General features: G+C 44.2%; 1 protein-coding gene across 7 annotated transcripts in view; it reads left to right on the plus strand.

Moving 5' to 3' along the window:
• Positions 1-25,746, plus strand: part of BEND7 (BEN domain containing 7) — a 90,880-nt gene that overhangs the window by 59,341 nt on the left and 5,793 nt on the right. For 4 of the 7 annotated variants that reach the window (XM_010341177.3, XM_039478970.2, XM_074405021.1 and 1 more), the window contains 2 exons: positions 19,718-19,837; positions 24,634-24,687. In XM_010341177.3, coding sequence (XP_010339479.3) covers positions 19,718-19,837; positions 24,634-24,687 — 174 coding nt within the window. The remainder of the gene's footprint in view (positions 1-19,717; positions 19,838-24,633; positions 24,688-25,746) is intronic. The other 3 variants (XM_010341178.3, XM_039478969.2, XM_074405020.1) reach the window with 1 other exon arrangement.

The following is a 25,746-nucleotide window of genomic DNA, read 5'->3' on the forward strand; positions in this document are numbered from 1 at the left end:
ATTAGCTGGGCCCATGTGGTGCACACCTGTAGTCCCAGCTACTTGGGAGGCTGAGACAGTAGAATCACTTGAACCTGGGAGGTGGAGGTTGCAGTGAGCTGAGATCACACCACTGCACTCCAGCCTGGCAACAGAGCGAGACTCCGTCTCAAAAAAAAGAAGAAAATGTAGAATCCCTTCTTGGCAAGCTCTTGGCCACGGTCTCCTTGACTGTATATTTGAAGCACTTCTTCAGCTGACTTTTCCCCAAACAGTGTGTTACAGAAGACACCATCTTCACTGCTTTTTAGATACTGGAGTAAGTCATGAGAACCGCAGAACCTTTGCAGTATTTTCATTGACATCATAAACCTAGAAATCGTCAGCAGGCATGAAATTTCTGCTAACAACATACTTATTGCCCCGAGCCAGTAACTGAGGCATGGCCCCGATGCTAAGGAATCTGCAGTCTAGTAAGGCATATATCAGTGATGACCCCTAACTGAGCCATGCTCCAAGACAAAATAAAATAAATGACAGATATCTATTACATGGCATGGGGAGAAGGAAGCTCAGAGGATGTAATCTCACTAGGGGAAGAGCTCACAGAATAGATGATGTCTGAACTAGGCCTTGATTGAAGAGAAGTATATCAAATGCAGAGAGAATGGAAAAGATTAACTACAGAACATGTTTAATGAAGCTTAAATTCAATAAAACATTGGATGAAAACATTTTGCCTCCAGAACTGTTTAAGGCTCATTCTCATTGGTGGACCTTAAGTCCTCAGCAACCTGTTTACCTTAATGTGTTTGACTTCATGAACATAATGCCAGTGAAATGGACTCAGAGATAGTTTACCTCCAAGCGTTTGAGCCAGAGCTGGGCTTCTTAAAGTTTAAAGTTGCTTATTATTTATTTATTTTATTTTTATTTATTTTTTGAGACAGAGTCTTGCTCTGTCACCCAGGCTGGAGTGCAGTGGTGTGATCTCGGCTCACTGCAATCTCTGCCTCCTGGGTTCAAGCAATTCTCCTGCCTCAGCCTCCCCAGTAGCTGGGATTACAGGCACGTGCCACCACCACCACACCCGGCTAATTTTTGTATTTTTAGTAGAGTCGGATTTCACCATGTTGGTCAGGCTGCTCTCGAACTCCTAACCTCATGATCTGCCCACCGTGGTCCCCCAAAGTGCTGGGATTACAGGTGTGAGTCACCGTGCCCAGCTCAAAGTTTCTTTTTTTTTTTTTTTTTTTTTGAGACGGAGTTTCGCTCTTGTTACCCAGTCTGGAGTGCAATGGCGCGATCTCGGCTCACCGCAACCTCTGCCTCCTGGGTTCAGGCAATTCTCCTGCCTCAGCCTCCTGAGTAGCTGGGATTACAGGCACGTGCCACCATGCCCAGCTAATTGTTTGTATTTTTAGTAGAGACAGGGTTTCACCATGTTGACCAGGATGGTCTCGATCTCTCGACCTCGTGATCCGCCCGCCTCAGCCTCCCAAAGTGCTGGGATTACAAGCTTGAGCCACCGCGCCCGGCCGCTTCTTTTTTTTTTTTTTTAATTGCATTTTAGGTTTTGGGGTACATGTGAAGAACATGTAAGATTGTTGCAGAGGTACACACATGGCAGTATGGTTTGCTGCCTCAAAGTTGCTTCTTAAAGCTACCTCGGCCCCATCCCAGACCTGATGAATTCAGATCCCTGGGGCTGGGGCCACAGTGAGTCTATGCTTCAGCACTCCTTCATCACCATAAGATCAAAAAAGGGATCTCATCTTCCTCAAAACGATGAATTCATATGTTTACTGCATCAGGAACAAAAACGGAAATGTGGAGAAACTTGTTAAGAAGGGTGTGGCTTTTACTGATCTTTCTTCAGCCTGTCACATAATGGGCAGGAACCAGTTGTGGATTCACCAGCAAGGATTCAACTGCAACTCCCAGTTACTGAATTCTTAACAAACTTGCCTTTTAACACGACCACTAGGACTGACAAAAACAGCCTCCTATCAAAAGAGATGAGTTTCTGGAGCGTACACAGGGCCGCTACAGTGGAATGTGCACCACACCACACTGTGGGCACCACTGCCGCTGCTGACACTGGATTTCATATTTATTGTGACAGTTTCCCTGCAGGTGAAGGTACAGTGTCCTGAGGAAAGACACCTTTCTAATCTGAACAGTGGCTCCATGCGGGTTACCTGTGGCCTTGAAAATAGAAAGCAATGTTTTCTGCACAGCCCGTCTCTTTTCAGTTAACTCGCTGGATTGTTTGGCTCATCAAAGATGCTCACCAGCATCCTCTCATGCCACATCCTCCTATTTTCTCTCCCCTTGTGGGGAAGCAGAATAAGTTCAGAATCAGTCAGATCGCATTCCTTTTCTTCTGGACATACAGTTGGTGTCAGTCATCTAGCAAATGTTTCATTTCAGTTCTGTAACAAGTATTGACTATCTCCTACAAGGTACTCATCAAAAATCTGAAAGACTGAGGAATTGGTATTTGCTAGTATTTCTGCCCTAAAGATACACTGCAATTGATCATGGAATACTCAAAAAACAAACAAACAAACAAACAAAAACAAAAACTAAGAGTATGTGCAAAACCCCTTAAAACTAAGAGTGTAAGAAAATCCCTTAGAAATCCATAACCTTCATTTAAAATGGAACTGAAAGCTGCCATCGATTTTGGCTACCTGTCAGACATTTTTGTGTAAGAGTGAAGCACAGCTTTACCTGTCTGTGAAAAACAGGCTTAGCAGAGAGAGGTGCTCCTTTTTGGAATTAATCGGGTCTTCCCACTGACTGCTGCCTCCAGTCAAGTCTTCTGCTGTACGGACTGTGTTTCCAAGTTGTGTTTCTTGCATCCTGCTCCTGGTTAGATTTTGACACCTCTCCATGGTCAGCTCATAGTGTTCCTCAGAAACCCTTGTATACTCGACCTTAGCATCCTCCCATCAGCCCTGCTCCTTGATCACAGAAGAGATCCAGTATTCGTTATTTTAAGCACCTTCCTCCTGACACCGAATCATCAGCACACATACCATTTTGAATCCACTTAGCCAGGTATGGCTACCTGGGTGGGGAGGCGGGGGGGGGGGCGTCAATCCCAATTAGAAAGGAAGCCAGGACAGTGGAGACCAGGACGTATAGGACATTCAAGTTTACTGCAGGGCATGGGGCCTGTGCTGGCCTCTTTCTGAGGAGACAGCAGTAACCCTGCTTACCCACACAGCAGTCACCTTAGGGGTGGCGTGGGCCAGCTAACAGAGACACCCCCTTTCGACTACATTATTTTTAGCAGAGGCGTCAACTCACTCTTCAAGTTTGAAAGCTCAGAAATACTTTGAATGCTTTTTTGTTTGTTTGTTTCTGCAACTAACCCTCCTTAATTACCTGACCCTGTCAACTCTTTCTCCCTCCCCTCTCATTCAGTGTCCTTTGGCTTCTTTGACACCATCCTGGTCCAGCTGTGAATTGCTCTGCCCTTGAAATTCTGCAAACACACTCTTGAAATGTCCTCCCTTGCCCTCCTTTCTCCTTCCAGTTCACACCCTACCCTAACAGCCTGGAACACCCATGAAACCAAATCTCGTGACGTCGTTTTCCTACTGACCTCCCCCTGGCCTATTAAACCTGAAGTCTGGCCTCTTCCAAACCCTCCGCAATTTTAATTTCTCTCTCGTTGCGAACGTATTTCCTGGTGCATCCTCCCAGGTGAACCAGCCCAGCACCGACACTGTTCCTCAAGCACCACTCATTCATTCTGGACTTCATGTGACACTGTTCTCTGCAGGGTCATGGTGCCCTTCTCTCCTCTGTAGACAAGTCTGACTCGTTCTTCCTGGTGTTGCCCAAGTCTCATCCCCTGTACCGTGAGACTTTTTCAGGTGCCCTAACCTGTACCGATTGCCCCTTTCTCTGAGTGTCAGTAGTGCTTACTGCCTCTAGACGGCTTAGCAGTGCATCTTAACTCTCTGCCTTGCTACTGGTGGCCTCTATGGAAGATGAGCGTGTCATTTACTGCACACACTGGGACACTCTTGAGAGTCAATATGGTACTGTTAATTATCTCACTGGGAAAACAGGCACTTTAAACTTGAACTTTCCTGGGCAAAACAGGATATATGGTCATGCTGTTTTTATTAGGGCGTCTTGTCTTCCCAACAAGACTGTAAGCTCCTGTGGGCAGAGATCATGTTTTATGTTTGCTTTGTATGTTCCTTGTCCCATGAAATAGCCCCACTCACATAACTAATGATCAGTAAATATAGGAAGGAAGGAAAGAGGGAAGGAAGAAATCAGTCCATTTATCTTCTCTGAAAAAGATGGTTTCATATAAATCAAAACAGTGCTCCCACATTGGATGTGTACAGGGCGTGAATAACAATATAATGACACAACTTCTCCATGATGATTTGGAAAAGGGCAGCTGAAATCCAAGGAGGCAGAATATAAATTTGAAGATTAGAAGAAGCAGCAGTAGCAACAGACAGATCAAATGGTATATAGGAATTAAGGATAGTTTGGACTAAATCAAGGTTAAAGAAAATTAAAAAAAGAAAAAAGGAATTGAGGGTAATGTAATCTTGTTGATCAAAAACATCAGGGTAATCTAAACTAAAAAACGTTAATTTTCTATTCAGTGAGGGCTTTGAAAGCACTGATCGTTGTTAAATATCAAAGAGAAACCTCCCCAGTATGCGACATGGAAAGTGTAGTTTGTCATGCTTTCAGTCATACTAGAGAGGAATCATCCTCAAGAGATGAAGTATAATCATTTTGGTTTAAATAAACCTAATAATGTTATCCATAGTTAGGCTCAGTGTGCTGTTTCCCAGTCTTCCTACCTGAAGACCTCTTGACAAATCCATATCCTTTCCCTCCAGGAATATTTTCGCCTTTGTCTTAGCAGCTTGGTGCCTGAAAGAGAGAGGATCAGATAAAAGAGAACTCCTGTCAGCCTCAGAATGCGAACCCCAAATTTTCCTGCAGCTGATTTCAGTGAAAAGGGAGTTGCCGCCATGTAAACAAGAACAGGAAATTAAATCATACCTCTGCTGCACAGACCCTCTACTAATGCCTCCACATCTTCCTCCAGTGTCCACAGTGGGACAGTGCATAGATCTCCACTGATGGGCGAGATCCCTGTCCCGCACCTGCCTTCCCAGCCCCTCACCCTTCCTTCTCCCAGCCTCTGTCACCTCTGGGTTGGGGTCTGACCTGAGCCTCCTGGCACTGGAGGTGTTCATTCCAGACATCCTGGCGAGGGGGTAAACTCAGTGCCTCTTGGAATGATTTTAAAGTTCATATACTGAGAAACCCTTGCTTTAAAAATACAAAAACTCATGGCTGTCTCCTCATTGATTTATCCCAAGAACAGTCAAGCCCAGTGGCGTTGTGTGGAGGGAACGCATGTGTTTTCTGCCCCTTGCCTAAGGTCCCTGAGCTGGTGATTCCCAGTCTTTTAAATTTCATGTTGCTTGAGCCTCAGTGTTCTATTCTATACCATAAATAAACGAGTAGTTGTACAAAACATAAGGCATCTTCCAAGTAGAATTTCTATAAATCTATAATTTTTTTTTTTTTAGACAGTTTCTCACAGCATCACCCAAACTGGAGTGCAGTAGTGTGATCTTGGCTCTCTGCAACCTCCGCCTTCCAGGCTCAAGCAGTTCTTCTGCTTCAGCTTCCAGAGTAGTTGGAACTATAGGTGTGCACCACCACGCCCAGCTAATTTTGTTATTTTTAATAGAGACAGGGTTTCGCCATGTTGGCTGGGCTGGTCTCGAACTCCTGATCTCAGGTGATCCGCCTGCCTCAGCCTCCCAAAGTGCTGGGATTACAGGCATGAGCCACTGTGCCCGGGCTATTGAATCCATAATTTTGAAACTTTTTTTTTTTGCTAAAAAAAAAATGGATTAAACAGTCAAACGTCATTACACTAAAGCTTATTATCACTCAGATCTTAATACTTAATAGGACTTACTCCATCGAAGTACACCAACCACGTTAAACAAAGGCGTCGCACAGCTCACCAAAGGAAAGTCCTTCTTCCCTACAGTTGTATTATAAATAGGTGCCTCCTTAAACTGATGGAAATTAAAATTAACCTTGTTTAACTTGAGAAACACTATTAGCACTTTTGGGCACTTCCTTTTAGACAGAGTGTCATTGTAGCAAAACTGAATGAAGGAAGACAAGGGATATTGTCTACCCCCCTCCCACCAGGCCACCACACACACACACACACACACACACACACACACACACACACACAAAATGAGAGAGAGAGGGAGAGACAGCTCTGGCCTCAAATCGGTGAGAATCACTGGGATTGAACAAGATTCTTCAAGCCTCAGAGCCCCACCAGTGTGGAGATAATGAGGGGAACATCATGGGATGTAGATTCACTCCTCACTGCCTTTCAGGCTCTTGAACCATCACTTTCTCTAGGAAAAATAAGAAAGTGTAGCTTGACTCACTTTTAAAATCTCCAGTTAAAATAATAATAATAAATGTCTCCAGGTCAGAGATTCTGTGGTTCAGAGATGGTAGCCCAAATTCTCAGAAGCAAACCTAAAGAACCAGATAAATATGGCTTGGAATGAATCATATGGCTATCTAGGGCCCTTTTCATTACATCAACCAATTGAAAATAACAGCCCCATACCGTAGCAGTCAGCACTAAGTGTGAGGCGTTCTCACAGCCAGCTTTCACAGTCCTTGACTTTTGTGTCTGTATATCTGACTGCCCCGCATGCCAGCTCCTACTAAAGTCTCACATCTATAACACACTGAGATATTCTCATTTCATCAGTAAATACCTTCTCTGTAATACTTTATTAAATTTAAAGGTATCATTTTTAGGTCCGTTAGTTGATGAACTGTGCTAAACTCTTACTGTCAAACCAAATCTGGAATGAACTTCAGGGCTCACTGAGACCTCTGGCTATTTACTGAAGAAATACTTCCTTCAATTCCTTTAAGTTAAGTAACAGACCAGAGAAAAAACATTCTCGGATTTTTTCTTTCACGAACCATACATTCATACCTGCCTATTACATGCCAACAGCGAACGGAAGGCTTGATCTCCACCCTGGCTTTGAGCTTGCAGCCTTGATGAACACTGGACATTGTTATTTTTAAAATCACTGGTTAACAAACTCAGGCAGGCCTTGTCTGGGAAGGTCATGTCTCAGTTGAGACCTGAAGGATGAGATGTACTGATGTCTTCTGTGTTTTTCCCTGAAGGCAAATTACTGAGTCTTCTCCCAGCTCCCTTTTAAAGATAGCTTTTGGTGCTTGTCCCAAAAGAGTGTGTGTAAGGAGTATAATTGAAATCTAGTCAGCATTGACATTTCTGTGGCATAGCCCTAGGAGCAATTTTCTGATTTGTTCATAGACTGGAGAATGACATTTGTCCCCATTAGCAGTAGTCCGCAGGTTAAAAAGTTGAAATAACAGTGTCCCTCTCCATCTTGAAAGTGGTAAAGACATTTGCCAAGATGTGTTTTCTCTACCTTCCCCTAAGATTTAAAGCAGCTGTTATTAATAATTTGCTTCATACCCCCTCTCTATTTTAAGAATCAAAATGTTCCTCTACCTTCCATTCTCCCTCTTCCCCACCCCAGAGTAACCTGAAGTATCCATTCTTTTGGAGACAGAGGCTTGCTCTGTTGCCCAGGCTGGAGTGCAGTGGTGCCGTCTCAGCTCACTACAGCCTCCGAGCCTCCCGGGTTCCAGCGATTCTCCTACCTCAGCCTCCCGAGTAGCTGTGATTACAGGCGCCAGCCACCACGCCCGGCTAATTTTTGTATTTTTAGTAGAGACGGGGTTTCACCATGTTGGCCAGGCTGGTCTCGAACTCCTGACCTTGTGATTCACCCACCTCAACCTCCCAAAGTGCTGGGATTACAAGCACGAGCCACCGCGCCCAGCCCATTCATTCTTACCTTACCACTTGTGTTCCAGTAAATCCTGTTTATTGTTGTTTTGTGTTCTGCTTACAGATCTTCATCCGCAGCATCACGCTCTAATTATGCAACTTGGTTGCATCTCACATGTCCTTTGTCCTTTTTAAAGCTTTGTCCCTCTCCATACATTATAACTCTAGCTTATCCATTTCATCTGCTAGCCACTGCATGACAAAGCCCTTTCTTCCTCCAGGCTTCTCATAAGAAGAAGCTGGCTCTTCTCTTCCCCTGTCACCCAAGGCAGCCGTCGTCTCTGCGTTTCTGGGCACCTATGTGTGAGTTTCTCTGGAGAACACACCAGGCAATGGAACAGCCAAGTAACAGGGAACAGCATCTTTGGCTTCACTGGGGATTGTCAGGTCGCTCTCGAAACTGATAAACTGATGCATCCTCCAGCAAGGTAGAAGAAATCCAACTTTCTGGCATTCTCGCCAAGATCTCTTGTTACCAGGCTTTCATTTCCACCGGTCTGGTGGTTCTCAAGTGACGCTCAGTGGTAGAATCTCTGATGACTGACGGAAGTTCTGCATCCTTTCCCATTTGTCATGATTTAGTTATTTTTCCTCTGTGGATTTCTGCCCTCTTCCTATTTTTTCACTAGGTTGTTCTTCTCTTACTGACCTGGGTTTCTTTGTCAACAATATGCATTGCAAATATCGCTCCTTATTTTCCAGTTGTGAAAACGTTGCCCACAATGTCTTTTATATTTCCAGTGTTGAGATTTGACAGGCAGACAGATTTTCTTTATGCTTTTTGCCTTTTTGTGCCCATTTTAAAAGAACCTCCCTACTCGGATCATATAATGGTATCCTCTTTTTTTTTTTTTAACAAAGTTTTATTTTTTATATTCAGGTCTTTAATCCACCTGGAATTTACTTTTACCTAAAATGTGAGGGAGAGATTTAATTGTTTTTCACTGTGAATAGTCAGTCATCTTAACAGCATCCATAGTCTACTGATTCATAGTTCTATCTCTGTCATATACTGAGCTCCTCTCACAGTGTTTACATTTAGTCTTTTATCTACCTTCATCGGTTATCTGAGTCATCGTTTTCATTACTTTGGCATTGTAATAATTCTTTTTTTTTTTTTTTTTTTTTTGAGACAGAGTTTCGCTCTTGTTACCCAGGCTGGAGTGCAATGGCGCGATCTCGGCTCACCGCAGCCTCCGCCTCCTGGGTTCAGGCAATTCTCCTGCCTCAGCCTCCTGAGTAGCTGGGATTACAGGCACGTGCCACCATGCCCAGCTAATTTTTTGTATTTTTAGTAGAGACGGGGTTTCACCATGTTGACCAGGATGGTCTCGATCTCTTGACCTCGTGATCCACCCGTCTCAGCCTCCCAAAGTGCTGGGATTACAGGCGTGAGCCACCGCGCCCGGCTGGCATTGTAATAATTCTTAAGATCTTACAGGTCATGCCCTCTGCTCTCCTCCTTCCCTTTCTCCTCTCTAGTTCTTTGCCTCTGTGTTGTTTTCTTCTTCTCAAAAATGGGAAGGCTGGCCAGGAGATGACTGAATCAGGGGGGTAGTTCCCCCATACTGTTCTTGGGGTAACAAGTAAGTCTCACAAGATCTGATGGTTTTGTAAATGGAAGTTCCCCTGTGCAAGCTCTTTTGTCTGCCACCATGTAAAATGTGCCTTTGCCCTTCCTTCACCTTCTTCCATAAATGGGAAGAAAAGGTGGGTTATTCTAACCCATAAACAGATGGAACCCATTTATGCCTAGTGTTCCATTATTGGAATGCTAAGCTTGTGGGAGATATTTATATTCTACTGTTCAAGGTCATTGCCAAGGTCTGTTTTTTCACAAAATATTTGCAACCTCTACCGTAAGTCGGTTAAGCACAGTGTTTAGTAATTGTTTGAATGAGTCTGTGTGCTATATTCTTCTCGTCTTTGTTCTGAAATTTTCCTCATCACTGTGGAATGATGTGGAGTTTAGTTGGTTGATTTGTTCTAGATCAAGGATGGTGTTTCTTCACTATTCGAAGATATTCCGGTGTTCTCTAGATTCAATTGTTGTAGAGTCTGATCATGCTGTTCTTCTGTAGATCATCTGTCTTTTTTCTGTAGTTGCCTGTAGGATCTCTTTGCCTTCGGTGTTCTTTGGTTTCTTACTACAGGTCTAGTTATGTATTTATTTTTCTTAATCTGCTGGGTTGTAGTGCTTCTTAGGACCAAGGATCTGTGACTCACCAATTCTGAAAACTTTTCATCTCCTCTCTGCTTTCCTTCATTCTTTCAATCCTCTCTCTCTGAAACATCTATTCATGTTTACTGGACTTTTTTTTTCTATCCTTTGTATCTCTTATCTGTTCTAGTTCCATCTCTCATCTCTATGTTACAGCCTGGGTCATTCTCCATTCTCCAGATCTATCTCCCTGACCTGCTCAGTGATATTAATTTATCGATTAATGTGTCCTTTGAGTTTTTACCTTTCATATGGTTTGACTGTGTCCCCACCCAGATCCCACCTTGAATTATAATCCCCGTGCGTCAAGGGCAAGCCAGGTAGAAATAACTGAATCATGAGGGTCATTCCCCCATACTGTTCTTGTGGTAGTAAGTAATTGTCACGAGATCTGATGGTATTATAAATGGGAGTTCCCCTGCACAAGCACTCTTGCGTGCCGCCATGATTGTGAGACCTCCCCAGCCATGTGGAACTGTGAGTCAGTTATAAATTATAAAATAAATCTTTCCTCTATAAATTACCCAATTACGTCTTTATTAGCAGTGTGAGGACAGGCTAACACAAGATACTATATTTCTAATTTCTGTTAAGTTCTCTTTGGTTCTTTTTGAAATCAGTCCATTATTCTCCTGCTGCATTAAATTTTTCCTTGCTCATTTTAAGCACACTTACTTTGCTGTCCATTGCCATCTGCAAGGGGCTTGTCACCCTGCAGCTTCTGAGTCTGCTGCCTCTGGCATTTGCTGGGTCATTGTATGTTTCCTTATTTTAAATATGAGCTCATCTCTAGAAGGCCTGTTTTCCCTTTCTTTTTTCTGTGAGAGTCTGTTGTGGCCCAGGTTTTAGGTCATCCTTTCAGACTTATTCTGCATTTTCCTCTGTCCAGAGCCCAGGGGTGTCAACAGCAATGATTCTGCTCACTTAATGCTTTTATGCAGTGGTACAACCTCAGATTCCAAACCTCTGCCAGGTGCAAGCCAACCATTTAGAATTTTCCTTTTTTTTTTTTTTTTTTTTTTTTTTTTTTTTTTTTTGAGATGGAGTCTTGCCCTGTCTCCCAGGCTGGAGTGTAGTGGCACGATCTTGGCTCACTGCAACCTCCACCTCCCAGGTTCAAGCAGTTCTCCTTCCTCAGCCTCCAAAGTAGCTGGGATTACAGGTGCATGCCACCATGCCCAGCCGATTTTTATATTTTTAGTAGAGACAGGGTTTGGCCACGTTGGCCAGGCTGGTTTCAAACTCCTGACTTCAAGTGATCTGCCCATCTTGGCCTCCCAAAGTGCTGGAATTACAGGCGTGAGCCACCATACCTGGCTGCATTTAGAATTTTCTAAGGAAACCTTCTTTTTAAGAGCCCTGACAGAGCTTGCTGGTTGCCTCCCTGTACCCGAGAGTAGACCCTTCTTCTTCAGAGCCTCACCAGAGGCTTTCGTCCCAGCTCCGCGCTCACATACACCCGGGACCTCCTTGCCCTTGCCCTGCAGGTGCAGAAACCCAAGCTTCACGTGACACCGTCTCTCCCCCACCCACGCCAGGACCGTCGCAAGCTATGCCTTTGGAATGCACATGCTCTTCCCTGGAGCTTTCTCCGCCCTCTTTCTCCTTTCTTCAGCTCACGTCCACTTTTTTCTTTGGTTTCAGCTCAGCCATCACTTTATCCGAAAACTTTCTCACCTGAGAATGGGTGCGGTGCCCCTTGGCTGTGTACCTGCTGGGCTTCTGGGATCACGGTGTGCTCTGGGCTGTCCTTGACTTCTTACTGCCTTTATCCTCCACTGTACTGCAGGCTTTTTGGGGACAAGGGACCATTTGTTCAGTAATGCCTAGCGTAGACTTGGCACATTGTGTATGGTGGATAAATATGTCTTGAATTAATGCATTTTATTTTTGTAGTAAGGTCACAGTGAGGTTTCAGTGCCAGATTCATAACCCTCAGTTTGTCTACAGGATCAGAGAGCATCATCCACCGTAACTGCACTTAATAAGAATCAACGAAAACGTGAGAAAAACCATATGCTAAAATAGATCACATCTCAAGAGATCACTTGTGGCTGTGTGTCCCGTGATGTGCCTCTAAGATGTGTGGGTGCACAGTGCCCACTCAGTGTGCTGAGGCTAAGGGGCATCCAAACACGGGGGCTGTATGCCATTGAGGGTTCGTGAAGACTCAGGCTTACTGGGCATCGCAGCTACTCAGGAGGCTGAGGCGAAAGGACTCCTTGAGGCCAGGAGTCCAAGGCCAGCCTGGGCAACATAGCGAGACCCGTCTTTAAAATAGGGGAAGAGCCAGGCTTTACTCCAACCTGTATAAAATGCTGTCTTCTAGAAGGCTCTTTGGTTTCTAGAGTGGAATGCCACTTAGGAAATGCCACTCAGTTCCCTTAGGAAAAAGATGTCTGGTGCGGCTCCTGGTGGAAGTGGTCCGGAACGGGGCTGCTGACAGGCCTGTGCTCTGCGTCCCTCTCCATGAGCCTGGTCTCTGTGTCTCCCGTCCCTGCTTCTCTCTGTGCATCCACTTCATGCGCCTCCCTGCCGGCTGGCTTCCGCCTTTTGCTTGCTGTTCTGGTTTGCACGTGGCAGGCGCATCATGCTTCTCACACTGTGACATTTTAGCATCGCCAGCTCCTGGTAAACCCCTTGTTCCCTCATTGCCTGCCATTCTCAGGAGGACAGGAGAGAGGCCAGCTCATCACTTGACGCACCTGTGGCTTGGCTCCACTTAGGTCAAAGGCGCATCATCCTGCAGCCAAGCTGTGGCTTAGAGGGCACTGGAACAAAGCAGTCCCGCCCATTAGGGCAGCAGGGTCGAGAAGTAGGCAGTTTCCTGTGGACATACTGATCTTTCTCCACGTTCACCAGTCAGCCCTCTGTTTGCTTGGTCCCTCTTTCTGGCAACTTGACCCCAACAAGTAAAGTACTGGGTTATGACATCAGGTGTTCCAGACATGGAAAGAGAATCCTTCACCCCTGCATTGCATATTACTTAGTTGTCATTCTAGTTGATGTATCAATCAACTATCATGTGTAAGTTTAGGTTTAGGTCTGAATTTTCTGGGTGGTCTGCTAAAATCAGATTTCTGAGCCTGTATGCTGAGAACCCATGCTGAGAGTAGAACAATTGCACCGAGATGTGGAGGACCATCAGGCGCTGCCTGTACAGCCAGCCTTGAATCTAGCCCTTTCGCACCCTCTCGTAGTCTTTTACGCGTCACAGTTGCTGTTATTTTAATACAATAGATGGACCCGGGCATGGTGGCTCACACCTGTAATCCCAGCACTTTGGGAGACCGAGGTGGGCGAATCACCTGAGGTTGGGAGTTTGAGACCAGCCTGACCAACATGCAGAAACGCTGTCTCTATAAAAAATACAGAGTTAGCTGGGTGTGGTGGCACATGCCTGTAATCCCAGCTACTTGGGAAGCTGAGGCAGGAGAATGACTTAAACCAGGAGGCAGAGGTTGCAGTGAGCCGAGATCATGCTATTGCACTCTGGCCTGGGCAACAAGAGCAAAAACAACTCCCTCTTAATACAATTGATGGTTATCAAGCCTACAATTTAAATGTTTCCACTTTCTCCTTGAAGATGGAGAATGATGCGCTAAATATTATCAAAGAAAATATATACTCTGTTAGATCCAGATAAAATTTGAGGCACAGTTATCAAATTTCAGAGTTCAAGAAATATCTGTGTATCCATCCTCCCCACGGCCCGGTGTCCAGCCACAGCTTCCCTGCCTTGTACTCACCTGGCCTCCTGGGGACAGGTGATCCGCCAGCCCCTGCCCTGTTCCTCTCCCTGGTTGGCCACCATGCTTCTGTTTTGTGAGGTTGAAAGTAACACCCAGCATTCTCAAGTTTACCATGGGAGGATGCACTTAGCTGTGGATTTGCTTATGTTTACAATTCAACCATTTTTCTTTTACAATCACTGTGTGCTCAAATACAACCGTAAAAGTCATTCATTTATGTGGAAAATAACTCCTGTTCGCTATGCAGTCTCAGGCCAGGTATTTAAGCTGTCCATACTCGGATTTTGTCATCTGTCATTTAGGATCACAATACCTACCCACACTGGTTACAGAGAGATTAAATGAGAGGTGTACCAACTGGGGAGTCTCAAATGATAGCTCTAAGGCAGTAAGAGGAAGAGAGTGGGAGGGAGCCTGGTTGTGGTCCACTCACTCAGATATGTGGGTGGGCTGCTCCCACAACTCCCTCTCCCTCTGCACATCCCTGGCTGCAAGTGGCCCCCAGTTGGGTCCCTTTGCTTGTCCCCTGGGACCTGACAGCAGAGACTGTTGTCCCTCACCCCTGGCGAGATTTAGGAGTTTGGCAGATCTAATGAAGACCCAGTTTTCAGTTCTGCGTGCTGCAAACCTTGATTTCCTTGCACAATGTAAACCTTGATTGCTTTGTTTTGTTTTGTTTGTTGTGTTGTGTTGTATTGGGTTTTTTTGTGTGTTTGTTTGTTTGTTTTGAGATGGAGTCTCGCTCTGTCACCAGGCTGGAGTGCAGTGGCACGATCTCGGCTCACTGCAACCTCCACCCCCTGAGTTCAAGCAATTCTCCTGCCTCAGCCTCCCGAGTAACTGGTACTACAGGTGCACCATGCCCAGCTAATTTTTGTGTTTTAGTAGAGACAGGGTTTATCCATATTGGCCAAGATGGTCTCAATCTCCTGACCTCATGATCCAGCCACCTCAGCCTCCCCATGCTGGGATTACAAGCATGAGCCACCGTGCCCAGCCATAAACCTTGATTTGACCACAAGTTAAAACTAAGTCGTCAAATCTGAAGCTGGGCTGTGACTGCTAGCCAGGTTCTTAGAGGATTTCGCTGTGAAATGAAAGCTCTCCCAACCTACCCCTGCTTCTGAAAGTGTCTGCTAGACACGGTGACTTCCTTTCAAAGTCCATGCCATATTCTGCTTTTTCCAGCACAGCCGGTCAGAAAAACCCAAATTTAAAGTCCCTCAGGAGAACCACAATGCACATAGATCGCCGTTTGGGGAACCTGGCCAGCCCGCCCTGTTCACAGAGTGGCACATTCAGCATGTCAGACACGCCACGCAATTCCGCGTTCACTTGATGATTACACGAAGAGCAGCATTCTGAAGGAAGGGTCTGCCCAGCCACCAGCAGCTGATTCATTATTTATATATAATTAAAGGGCAGGGTTCAAGTGAATGCCCAGCATCTGGGAAAAGTCATTATTTATGTACGTATCAGATTGAGCCTTTGTCATTTCTCTGGTGACTTAACATACTCCCTGTGCCTTGGGACTCATGTTAAGCAGAAGAGATACTTTAACTCCTTTATTTAAATTGTTGGTCTTATTCCACCTTTTCAGATTATCTGGGCTCGTTTAAAACTAGCCCTTGCTTCTCCTTCATATATTAAAATAGGAAAGGAGGAAATTTTCTTTTTAGAGCCTATTGCTTTCTGTAGGTGAATGCAAATGATTCGGCTATGCTTCTTAATGACCCACTATTAACATAGTAGAAAACTCAGTGCATTAATGCAATACCTCTTTTCACATCATTACTCCTAATGGAACGGTTACCAGGATAATAGCTTGACCTTTAGCTATAGATTCAGGTAGCAAAAATGCATTCTGTCTCCCCAATACCTCTATTCACATAGCGTATTGACTGTTTGCAGATCAATGCAATGCCAGTCTTTTGGCCTTCTTCTTGAGGTCTCATCTGCTATCGTAACGGAGAGAATAGGATTTTGTCTTCAGTAGGGAAATTCTAGTTAAAAGTCTCTTTTAAGTTTAGATGTAATCCATGAACTAGAGTGTCAGTAACATGCCCAGTGGAAATATTTATTTGAATAGGTATTTTTTGAAAAGCCTATTGCTGCACCTTCAAAGGTCTTAGACACAAACCCGGGAGAGATTGATTTTCTTGGCTTTTTTCTATTGCAACCAAATTTGTTTCCGCTGAGGCTGGAAAAAAAAATAACCAGACATGGCTGCCCTTTTAGTGACTGAGGGAATATTTGAGCTCAGGGTTGGACTAGAAAGGTCTGATCTGAACCCCTTCATGACGTGGGAGCAGAGCCCCTTTGGCTTATCTTAAATTTGTCTGTCCACACCCATGGGAATCATTCAATTTGGCATAGTCTAAATCCACTTTGCTAATTTGGAACCATGACTTTCTAATGTGTGCTAATTTGGACACATGCTTTTCACAACCCAAGAAAAGAGGGGTTGCTATGGAAATTAACTATATAATATTACAAGGGGGGAGATGCTTACCTGCTGAGACGGTGGATTCAGTCATTTTTGTAGTACACATTTTTATATAAATGGAGAGGATGCTAAATAGAAATATTTTGTTCTGTTTATTAAAATAGGACTTCAAGAACCTTTTGGAAATTATCTGATTAGTCAATGTTCTTGTGGGCATTTGAATGCAATAAGACCTTGCTGCTTTAAATAGATTAATTAAAGACTTCCTGCTAATTCAGACAGACCATTTTCCCCCCAATTAGTCTAAATTTGTAAGCTAATGTTTTTGCTCCATTAGAAAGAAAACTGGAAAATATGTTTCCCTATTTATCAAATGCTTGAGTTCTTCTTCAGAAAAAGGCATTATAGTAGGTGCTTTGAGGGAGACAAAAGAGATGAAGACCCTGAAGTTACTTACAATCTAGTGGCAGAGATTTGAAAGCACCCACCCCCAGGGAGAGCACTTCTTCTGCATCTCCCCCACTTGCTCTCCCGGTCCCCGCATATCAGACACTGGGCTGCCTGGTTGACTCCCTTCCCAGTCATTAATTCTGCTTCTAACCATCACTGCCCCTCTCCCCAGGTGGGGCTTCGATGGACCCTTTCCACTACAGCTCTTATCGTAGCCCTACATGTTCCTCTCGCTCCCCGGCCCCACTGTCATCCTGATCACGTCCCCGTCCACGTGACCAATGGCCTAGCCATTCACCGCTGCTGCGTGTCAGCCCCGCACTACTGGTCACACCTGAGCATCCTCAGCTGCTAGAGGATGCTCCGGTATCTCAGGGGTCAGTTCTTCCAGCGCCACGACCCCTGCTTGGCAACCAGTGACATCTGCATTCCCTGATCTCTATAGACATCTCCAAGCCCACGAGCCTTTTTCTGTTTTCATGTCCTTCCAAGATCTGGGGGTGAAAGAAAGGGGAAGAAGTGGAAAGGTGGGTTCATTCATGCCAGGTCACACCCTCAAGGGCCTCTATCGCTGTTCTTCTGCCAGAACTGTCCAGCGAAATCCTGAGCCTAGACCAGCCCTACCATCCATTGTCCTGAAGGAGCTGCAGGGGACTGAGGGGGACAGCCTGCATAGACTGTGGCCACGCCACGTGGCCCTACCACATAGCCTGTCTGCGGGTTGTCCATTGTCTGCTTCCTCTCTGATTCTTCTCAGAGATGACCCCACACTGCCTCCACGCCCTCCATCCTGCAGAGCCCCTCACCCCTGAGCTCACTGAGGCTGTACGTTCTGCATCCGCAGATTCAACCAGCTGTAGATGGACAATATCCGGGAAAAAAAATTCAATGCAACAATAAAAAGTAATGCAAATAGGCCGGGAGCCCCTCCGCTGCTATTGTATATGCCGGTATCTCAGGGCACAATTGAACAAGTTGCTTAAGGTCTCACTTGATTGCCCAGGCTGGAGTGTCATGGTGTGATCATAGCTTACTGCAGCCTCGAACTCCTAGGCTCAAGCGATCCTCCTGCCTCAGCTTCCTAAGTAGCTGGGACCACAGGCTTGCACTGTCACTCTCAGATGATTGATTGATTGAGACAGGGTCTCACTGTGTTACCCAGGCTGGTCTCAAACTCCTGGCCTCAAGCAACCCTCCCAACTTAGCCTCCTAAAGTTTCGAAATTATAGGCATGACCCGCCATGCCTGGCTTGTATCAGGGACTTGAACATCTGCACATTGTGGTATCTGCTGGGGGTCCTGGAACCAGGACTGTCTGCCAGCTCCACAAACACCCCAAACTCAGCATGCTCCAGAGCAAGCCTGTGATGTCCTCTTAGCTCACACACCTTCCCTGTCTTCTTTTTACCGCATCATGTGATTAACCAAACAATGCCAGTTCTCTGAGAGGCCCTAGATGCTTCACTAGCTCATACTTCGGCAGTCGCTTCCTGAAGGGGAGCCCCCTGCTTCACTCTGGGCTCCCTGAAATGTGTCTGCCACTCTAGTGACATCCATCCCTCCTGCGGAAGTGGATTGTTTCTGTGCGTTTGACTGTAGAGATCATGTATAGCTGCTTTTCTTCTTTCAAGTGATTTCCCTAGGATAAATTTCCAAGAGGAAGATTACCAGTCCAAAGCTACAACAGTTTTATCTCTCCCATTAAATACTACTCTTATTTCTCAAAAGAGTTTTTGCCTATTTGCACCAACAGGAATGTTTGAATGTGCCATGTCTGCACAATTTTATCTGGATCAAGTATTAGCTTTCTGACATCGTTTTTCTAACCTTAGTAGGTATCAGGTGTGTTTTGCAGTTCTTTGGTTTACATATTATTTGAACTTTTTTCTAATATTTTTTGTTAATTTTTTTTTTTTTTTTTGCCTATTTATCCATGGAACTTTCAAAGCTGCTCTTTTATTTGAATGAGCTTTGTCTGCTGGCAGATAGTGAACCTTTTTGGTCACATTTAGTACAACTAGCTTTTCTCATTCTGATGGAATGTCTTATTTTTCATTCAATAGACATTTTACCTTTTTCTGTAGTTGAATCTGTCAATATTATTTTTAAGCAAAACCTTTTAAAACATTGAAATTATCAGTATCTTAAATACCAAGGAGGCAATGTGATGCGATGGCCTACCAGATCTTGGCCTCAGGAAGAACAAGCTGAAAAGATGAGTTTAAACGTGCCCGGGAGTGAGTGTGAGGCCGAAATGTCCACACCAGCACCGCGCATGCGGCCACACACTGTGCACAGCCCACCCACAATCATCGTGCTGCCTCCCTGGGTTCCGGCCCTGGGCTTCTCCTTAGTTCCCTTTGGGCTTCATCGGGTAGTTCTTTCCTGGGAGCTCGTGCCATGTGCAAGGGATTGACTTGAGACAGAATTGGAACTTTTATCATGACACCAACCGCATTATTATTTGAGGGCTGATTGAGTTAGTAGAAATCACCATGAGAAAGACCGTCATTTCGTGTAATTTCACATTCAATTTTGAATTGACAACAGAAGAGTGAACTCTTTTAGTACATTTGTTAGACCTCGTCATAAGGTCTAACAGTAGACCCTTAGGAAGCATTTTTCTCTCTGCCTATAAGACACGTAACGCATGGATGCAGCACCAGTAGGAAGAGCAGTTTCCAGACAGACTACTTAGTGAGTATCACCAGTTTCATTTTGAAGCACAATGCATTGGATGTAGCCAGGGCTTGCTAATCCATCTTTGCCAAAAAAATATAACACAGATATTGAACATATATCGTGCAGAACTGACATCCTTTAGAAGTACACTTTTGTTTTCTTTTTAGAATATATTTCTGTTTCAGATCTGCATATTTTCCTTGTTAAGGTATTTAACAATATTTTACATTTTCTTTTAGTCTTCACAGAAAAGTACTGTACAGCTAACCATGTGGATAAGCTTCCTGGCCCAAGAGATTGGGTACAGATTCTACAGGATCAAATTAAACTGGCCAGAAGAAGGTTAAAAAGAGGCTCAGGTATGACTAAGTTGCAAAAAAATAATTGCAGAAGCACTTACGAATTCTTAGGCTTTGTAAAGTACAATACTTGACTCTAGGTTATTTCAGTGTCTTTTCTTCTGAAGGAGACACTGTGTATAATATGCTATGATTTGCTCTCAAAGTCTCATTCAAGTGAATTTTGAAACTCACCTTCAGACTAAATCGTAAAAATTATGTCAATTTGCTTTGAGTAGTACAAGTGAAAAAGAGTGCTGATCTCCTTTGTGGTCTAATGCGTCTTATATATGAAAACTGGATCTCTCTTTGTGGTTTGCTTCTGTTTGCCTATTGATTTTTGTTTGTTTGGATCTGCATGACTTTATAAAAGTACGAGTTATTTAAGGTAATTTAAAAAAGAAAAAAAGAAGGGGAAGAAAGAAATTCTTCTACCAGAAACAGAACATCAAGTAAAAGGGATTTTAAGGGGGTGTGTGTGTCGGGCGGGGGGGGGGGGCGGTTGTGGGTTTAAAATTCTGCACTTGGAGATTCTGGGATTATTCTTCCAGGAAAAGTGAGCACCAGCTGAATTCTGACTATTCAGATTTGATCACTGAAGTCTCAGCTTCCCCAAAGTGACAGTGGGGGCCAATTTACTAGTGAAGAATCCCTGTGGGTTTGGCCTTCTCCTATCAAATGAGAATAATTATCTCTAGGAGGCCACAAATCTCTAGATGCTATTTTTAAATTTCATATAAATTCACATAGCCATTATGAAAAGCAGTATGGAGGTTCCTCAAAAATTAAAGATGGTTGAGCGGCTGAGGCAGAAGGATTGCTTGAGCCCAGGAGTTAGAGACCAGCCTGGGCAATGATGTTTTGTGGAGATGGAGACCCCACACACACACAAAAAAAAAACCTTAAAAGTTAACCAGGCAGGTTGGCACACACCTGTTGTCTCACCTACTTGGGAGGCTAAGATGGGAGGATCGCTTGAGCCCAGGAGTTTAAGGCTGCAGTGAGTTCTGATTGGTCACTGTGCTGCAGTCTGGGTGACAGAGTGAGACCTTCTTTCTTTAAAGAAAAACAAAGTGGGGAAATTCTGTAGAAGGTTGTTCTCAGGGACCCAGAAAGACTTTACTGGCAGTGGATCACGTGACTGAATAAGAAACAGAAGTTTAAATGTTGTTCTGGTGCCTTCCCCATGCTGCATATTTTAGACATAAACACACCTATTTTCCTTCTATCGTCAGATGCTGAGACTGATTATTATGAGTTCCGGTCTCTATTTCCTCCCCACCGGCTCACCAGCACACATCCCTCTTCTCTTTCCCACAAGCAGACTGGCCAGGGAACACATCCCCTAACCATGTCACATTTCTATTAATAATTCATATCACAAGTGCCCATTTTCCCCCAAGGCTTGCCCATTTCTACAGGATGAGACCCAAGCCGTAGCCTGCTCCCCACCCCTCCCCTCCTGGAGGAGCCTCCACTCACGTGGAAGACCACCGCTTCTGCCCCTTAGACTTCAGAATATTTGATGTCAGACATTGTAACTTTTGACCACTGGTCTAGATGATCTGCCCAGATACTTGTGATCGGCACCTTGGCCCTTCTCTTCTGCGTTCCTAGCAGGTTCTATTAGCAACTGAGAAGTGGAAGGTGGCTGTAAGACACAACCGCCCCTGACATGCAGACCCAAATGATAGCACATCAGCAGGGACCTGCCACATGCAGTTTGTCTCCCCATTTTGATCAGCAGGGACCTGCCACATGCAGTTTGCCTCCCCATTTTGTCAAATCCCATTACACATCCTCCTCCTCTAGGGCGCAGAAGTGGGGCCCCAGCAAATTGAAACCAGAGCCACTTGTCTTTCCTTCTGTGATGCCAGTAGGAACCGAGAGGTCTGGATCAATAATGTGACTTGCTGTCATGATTTTTGTTTTGATGATTTTCAGTCTGAACAGTAATACAAACAGTGTCGCATAGATATTGAGCAACTTAAACCTTATTTACCATATCTGGCTCCATTATTGGAATAAGTTGGAGACTCTGACTCCACAAGCTAATTGGCTGCCACTTAGGGAAGCCTGCACAGCCCCTAGAGAAGAAAAAAAGAAGTGCCCACACAGATTTGAAAGGCCGTTACACGAATCCACATAGCAATTCGTGTGTGACTCTCATCACATGGAAGAATTTTTATTCTGGAACTCCAGTGATTCCTCAATTCCTCTCCTGGTGCGCATTTTTATCATTTTCATTAGATTATTTTCTCGGAGCTGAAATCACAATGTTATTTGTGTTAGGTCTCAGAGTGAAGATGTCACTGCTGTTAAATGTTTATTGGACTTGCTCCATCTTTTCCAAATTTAACAACTTGATTGTCACCAGGGAAGAAAGATTGTGAGCTTGTTGTTGCAGATAGATGTTATAATTAAATTTGAATAACACAACAATGCTCTTCCTCCTTGACTGTCTGCCCCTCTTCATGCAGCTCGCATGCTCTGATTTATATGTAATCATCTATATAATTTTTTCGTTATATGTGTTCTGTTCTTACTGAAGCACATAATGTCATAGGCCTGTTTTTTCAAAGGGAAGATATCTGAATTACAAAAGGAAGATCAGTTTATACGCAAAACTGATCTTGTTATAACTAAATGAAAAGTGATTATACATGTAAAGAAAGTTGCTAAAATATAAAATGAACTAGAACTCGAAGATCTAAGAAATTAACTCATAGGCCAGGCACAGTGGCTCACGCCTGTAATTCCAGCACTTTGGGAGGCCGAGGTGGGCCGGTCACCGGAGGTCAGGAATTCAAGACCAGCCTGGCCAACATGGGGAAAACCATCTCTACAAAAATACAAAAATTAGCTGGGTATGGTGGCGCACGCCTCTAGTCCCAGCTACTCAGGAGGCTGAGGTGGAAAAATCCCTTGAACCCCGGAGATGGAGGTTGCAGTGAGCTGAGACCATGCCATTGCATTCCACCCTGTGTGACAGAGTGAGGCTCCATCTAAAAAAAAAAAAAAAACAAAAAAGAAGAAGAAAAAAGAAATTAGCTCATAATGATGCATACAGTATGATATGGTATGTTATGTTTGGACTATTCATAACAAAGAGGTATTAGACATCAATCCACTTCATGTCCTCGGCATTGTTAGTTACTAGCTGTGTTACCTGGAGTGAGTTTCCTAACCTCTGTCTCACTTTCCTCATTTGTTAAGATGGGCATAACAACAGACCCACCTTGTAGGGTTTCCTAAGGATTCAATGGCACATTGTATGTCAAGTGCTCAGCAAGCATTTAATACGGTGGAGATTATCATTATCATTGTTATCATTACTGAAGGATTCTTAAAATCCTAGGCAATGAGAGAAGCACCCTGAAGACCATCTGTCTTTACCAACTCACTCAAACCAGTTAGAAGAAAGTCATGTCTTCTAAATATACACATAACATATGTTCATTATTTTTCATATATAAAGCAGTTTCTAAAAGCCACAGAACAAAATTTAAAATACCTAAAGCCTTTCATCCAGAGGCAAGCACAGTTCACATTTTAGCATGTCCTGAATTTTTCCTATAAACCCGTTGCCAAAAGTTTAATCACACCACGTTTCCTGTGGTTTGACAGAATATTTTTATGTTATGAAATACTCATCTGCAACATCATTTCTAGTGCTGGCTAATTTTCTCCAGCCTAGATGGGTCTTTCGTATTTTGTCCCTTCTCGGTGATTTCTCTTTGCGGTGGATCTAGCAGGTCAGCAGGGAAGGGGTCTTTCGCTAATGCCAGTGAGTGTCCGTCTGAGGACAAGACGTTGGAGGATGAAGGAGACGGGGTAAGCTTACAATGTTTCCAGCCCGAGCTAAGCCCTGATCACGTTTAAAGCAGCAACAATAAAAACAAGTATGTGGTATTAGTTTTCCCTTCTCCCGACTCAGGGTTACAGCGTGGTGCCGAGGCTGACCTCATTCCACAGCCTCCCGAGGGCTGCCCACACATATTATGCAGTCAGCAGGAGTCTTCCTGTGGGGACCACAGGCCCTGGGACATGGAGGGCACCATCAAAACTATTCCAGGGGCCATAATGTGATTTTCTTCCCCCTGTTCCCACATGTTAGGGGAAACTAACAAGCCCATCCGTTATCAGGAGTCACATGAGCACCTTTTTTTTTTTGCATTTAACACAAGGGGTTTTTTTGTGACTGAAGGAGCTACCTTTGGAAAACTCCCAAGGAGATGGATGCATTTATCAGAGACGAGCGAAGGTTTGCATTTTAAAATGCAGAAATGGAGAATCTTTTGAAGATGAAGCAACACCTAATGCTTCTTCCTGACCACATCGATGCTAGAGTTAGATTGGCAGCTCTAGGATCTGAACCAGTCATTTCCAAAGAAAGGCTCATTCTCAGGATTTCCTAAGCTGCCCCCTAGGAGTGATTCTGGCCATGCCAAGTGCAATTCTACAACAGGAACTCACTCGATCACCCTGTTTAAACAATTCACCCACGTGCTGGTTTGATTTTAAGCCTTTGTAAGTAAGTGAAAATACACAAATCATCAGTGATCAATAGAATATGGTTCATAAGATCAAACAAAAATGTTAATACAAGAGAGTTGATTTTCTATCACTATCATCAAAAAATCTTTCATTCAGATAATGATGTTAACATCTGTAATGTGAACCAATGATAGCTGAAAAGGAAAAAGAATGGCGAAACTGTTATGTGTACTGGAGTTTTAAAAAGTATATCACTGTTTTCAGTGAAATGAATGCACTCCCTGAAACTAATGAGATTTGTGTTTTATGTTTGTAACCAGCAGAGATCGTTGACGGTGATGAAAGACTGGATGGTATTTCTCTCCCACCAACAGGTAAATAAAACGCATTTACATTTTCATCACCCCCTGGAAAATGCAGCCCACAAAAATATTCACATTGAAAATGATTTTCACATGAGACGTGCACAGGCTTGAGCAAAGTGCTTCTGCGCTGGACCCAAACGCTGGTCACTGGAGCTTCTCAAGGCCCCGTACTCAGAGATGTTTTTCACATTCTATAGAAAAAGCATGAAATGCTACCTTTTTCTCACACTCTTATTTTCATAAAAATCTCAGAAGAGCAAATCCTAAGAACTAAGCATGACAACACTTTGCCTCCCCAAACCTTTGGACATTACAAAATATTTTTAACATGAAATGAGATTTCACTTTAAAACAGGGACCGCTAATTTTGTGTGATCAAATTCATGGCTAGTCTGTCCTCTCCCGCCTCCTCCAAAGGGCCTCAGAGCCTTGAGCAGTCAGTGGACACCCAATGAATACTGTGTTTTGAGTGATTTGATCAAGGCCAGCCCCCCGGCATGAGTGGCACATTCCTAATACCAGGACCCGATCAGCTGAAGACATCCTTCCATGAAAGCGTTTGCTGCCCGCTGTTGTGTTAAGCCATAGACATAATTCCAGCTTCATATTATCTGACTCTCAAGTAATGCTTCTGACCCTGGCTTCCTACCTGTGTGTGGGTTTGTATCTAAGAGCCAGAGGGGTAGGTGTCTGATCCGTGAGCCTTGTGGAAAACAATTTATTCCCTCCATTGGTCACAGGACTCTACTGACTGCCCTCAAAAGGATATCTGAAGATTCTCTGTCCACAAAACCCAGATACCCCCCTAAAACCCTCCTACTGAAAAAGCTCAGCCAAATGTTTTTTCATCTAGATTCGGGGTGGTCTGTTTTAATTAAATTCAGCAAATAGGCCGGGCACAGTGGCCCACTCCTATAATCTAGCACTTTGGGAGGCCAAGGCAGGCAGATCACAAGGTCAGGAGTTCAAGACCAGCCTGACCAACATAGTGAAACTCCGTCTCTACTAAAAATACAAAAAATTAGCCAGGTGTGGTGGCGCATGCCTGTAATCCCAGCTACTCAGGAG

The sequence above is a fragment of the Saimiri boliviensis genome, chromosome 8, assembly GCF_048565385.1.
Source record: "Saimiri boliviensis isolate mSaiBol1 chromosome 8, mSaiBol1.pri, whole genome shotgun sequence".
In the NCBI taxonomy this organism is placed as follows: Eukaryota; Metazoa; Chordata; class Mammalia; order Primates; family Cebidae; genus Saimiri; species Saimiri boliviensis.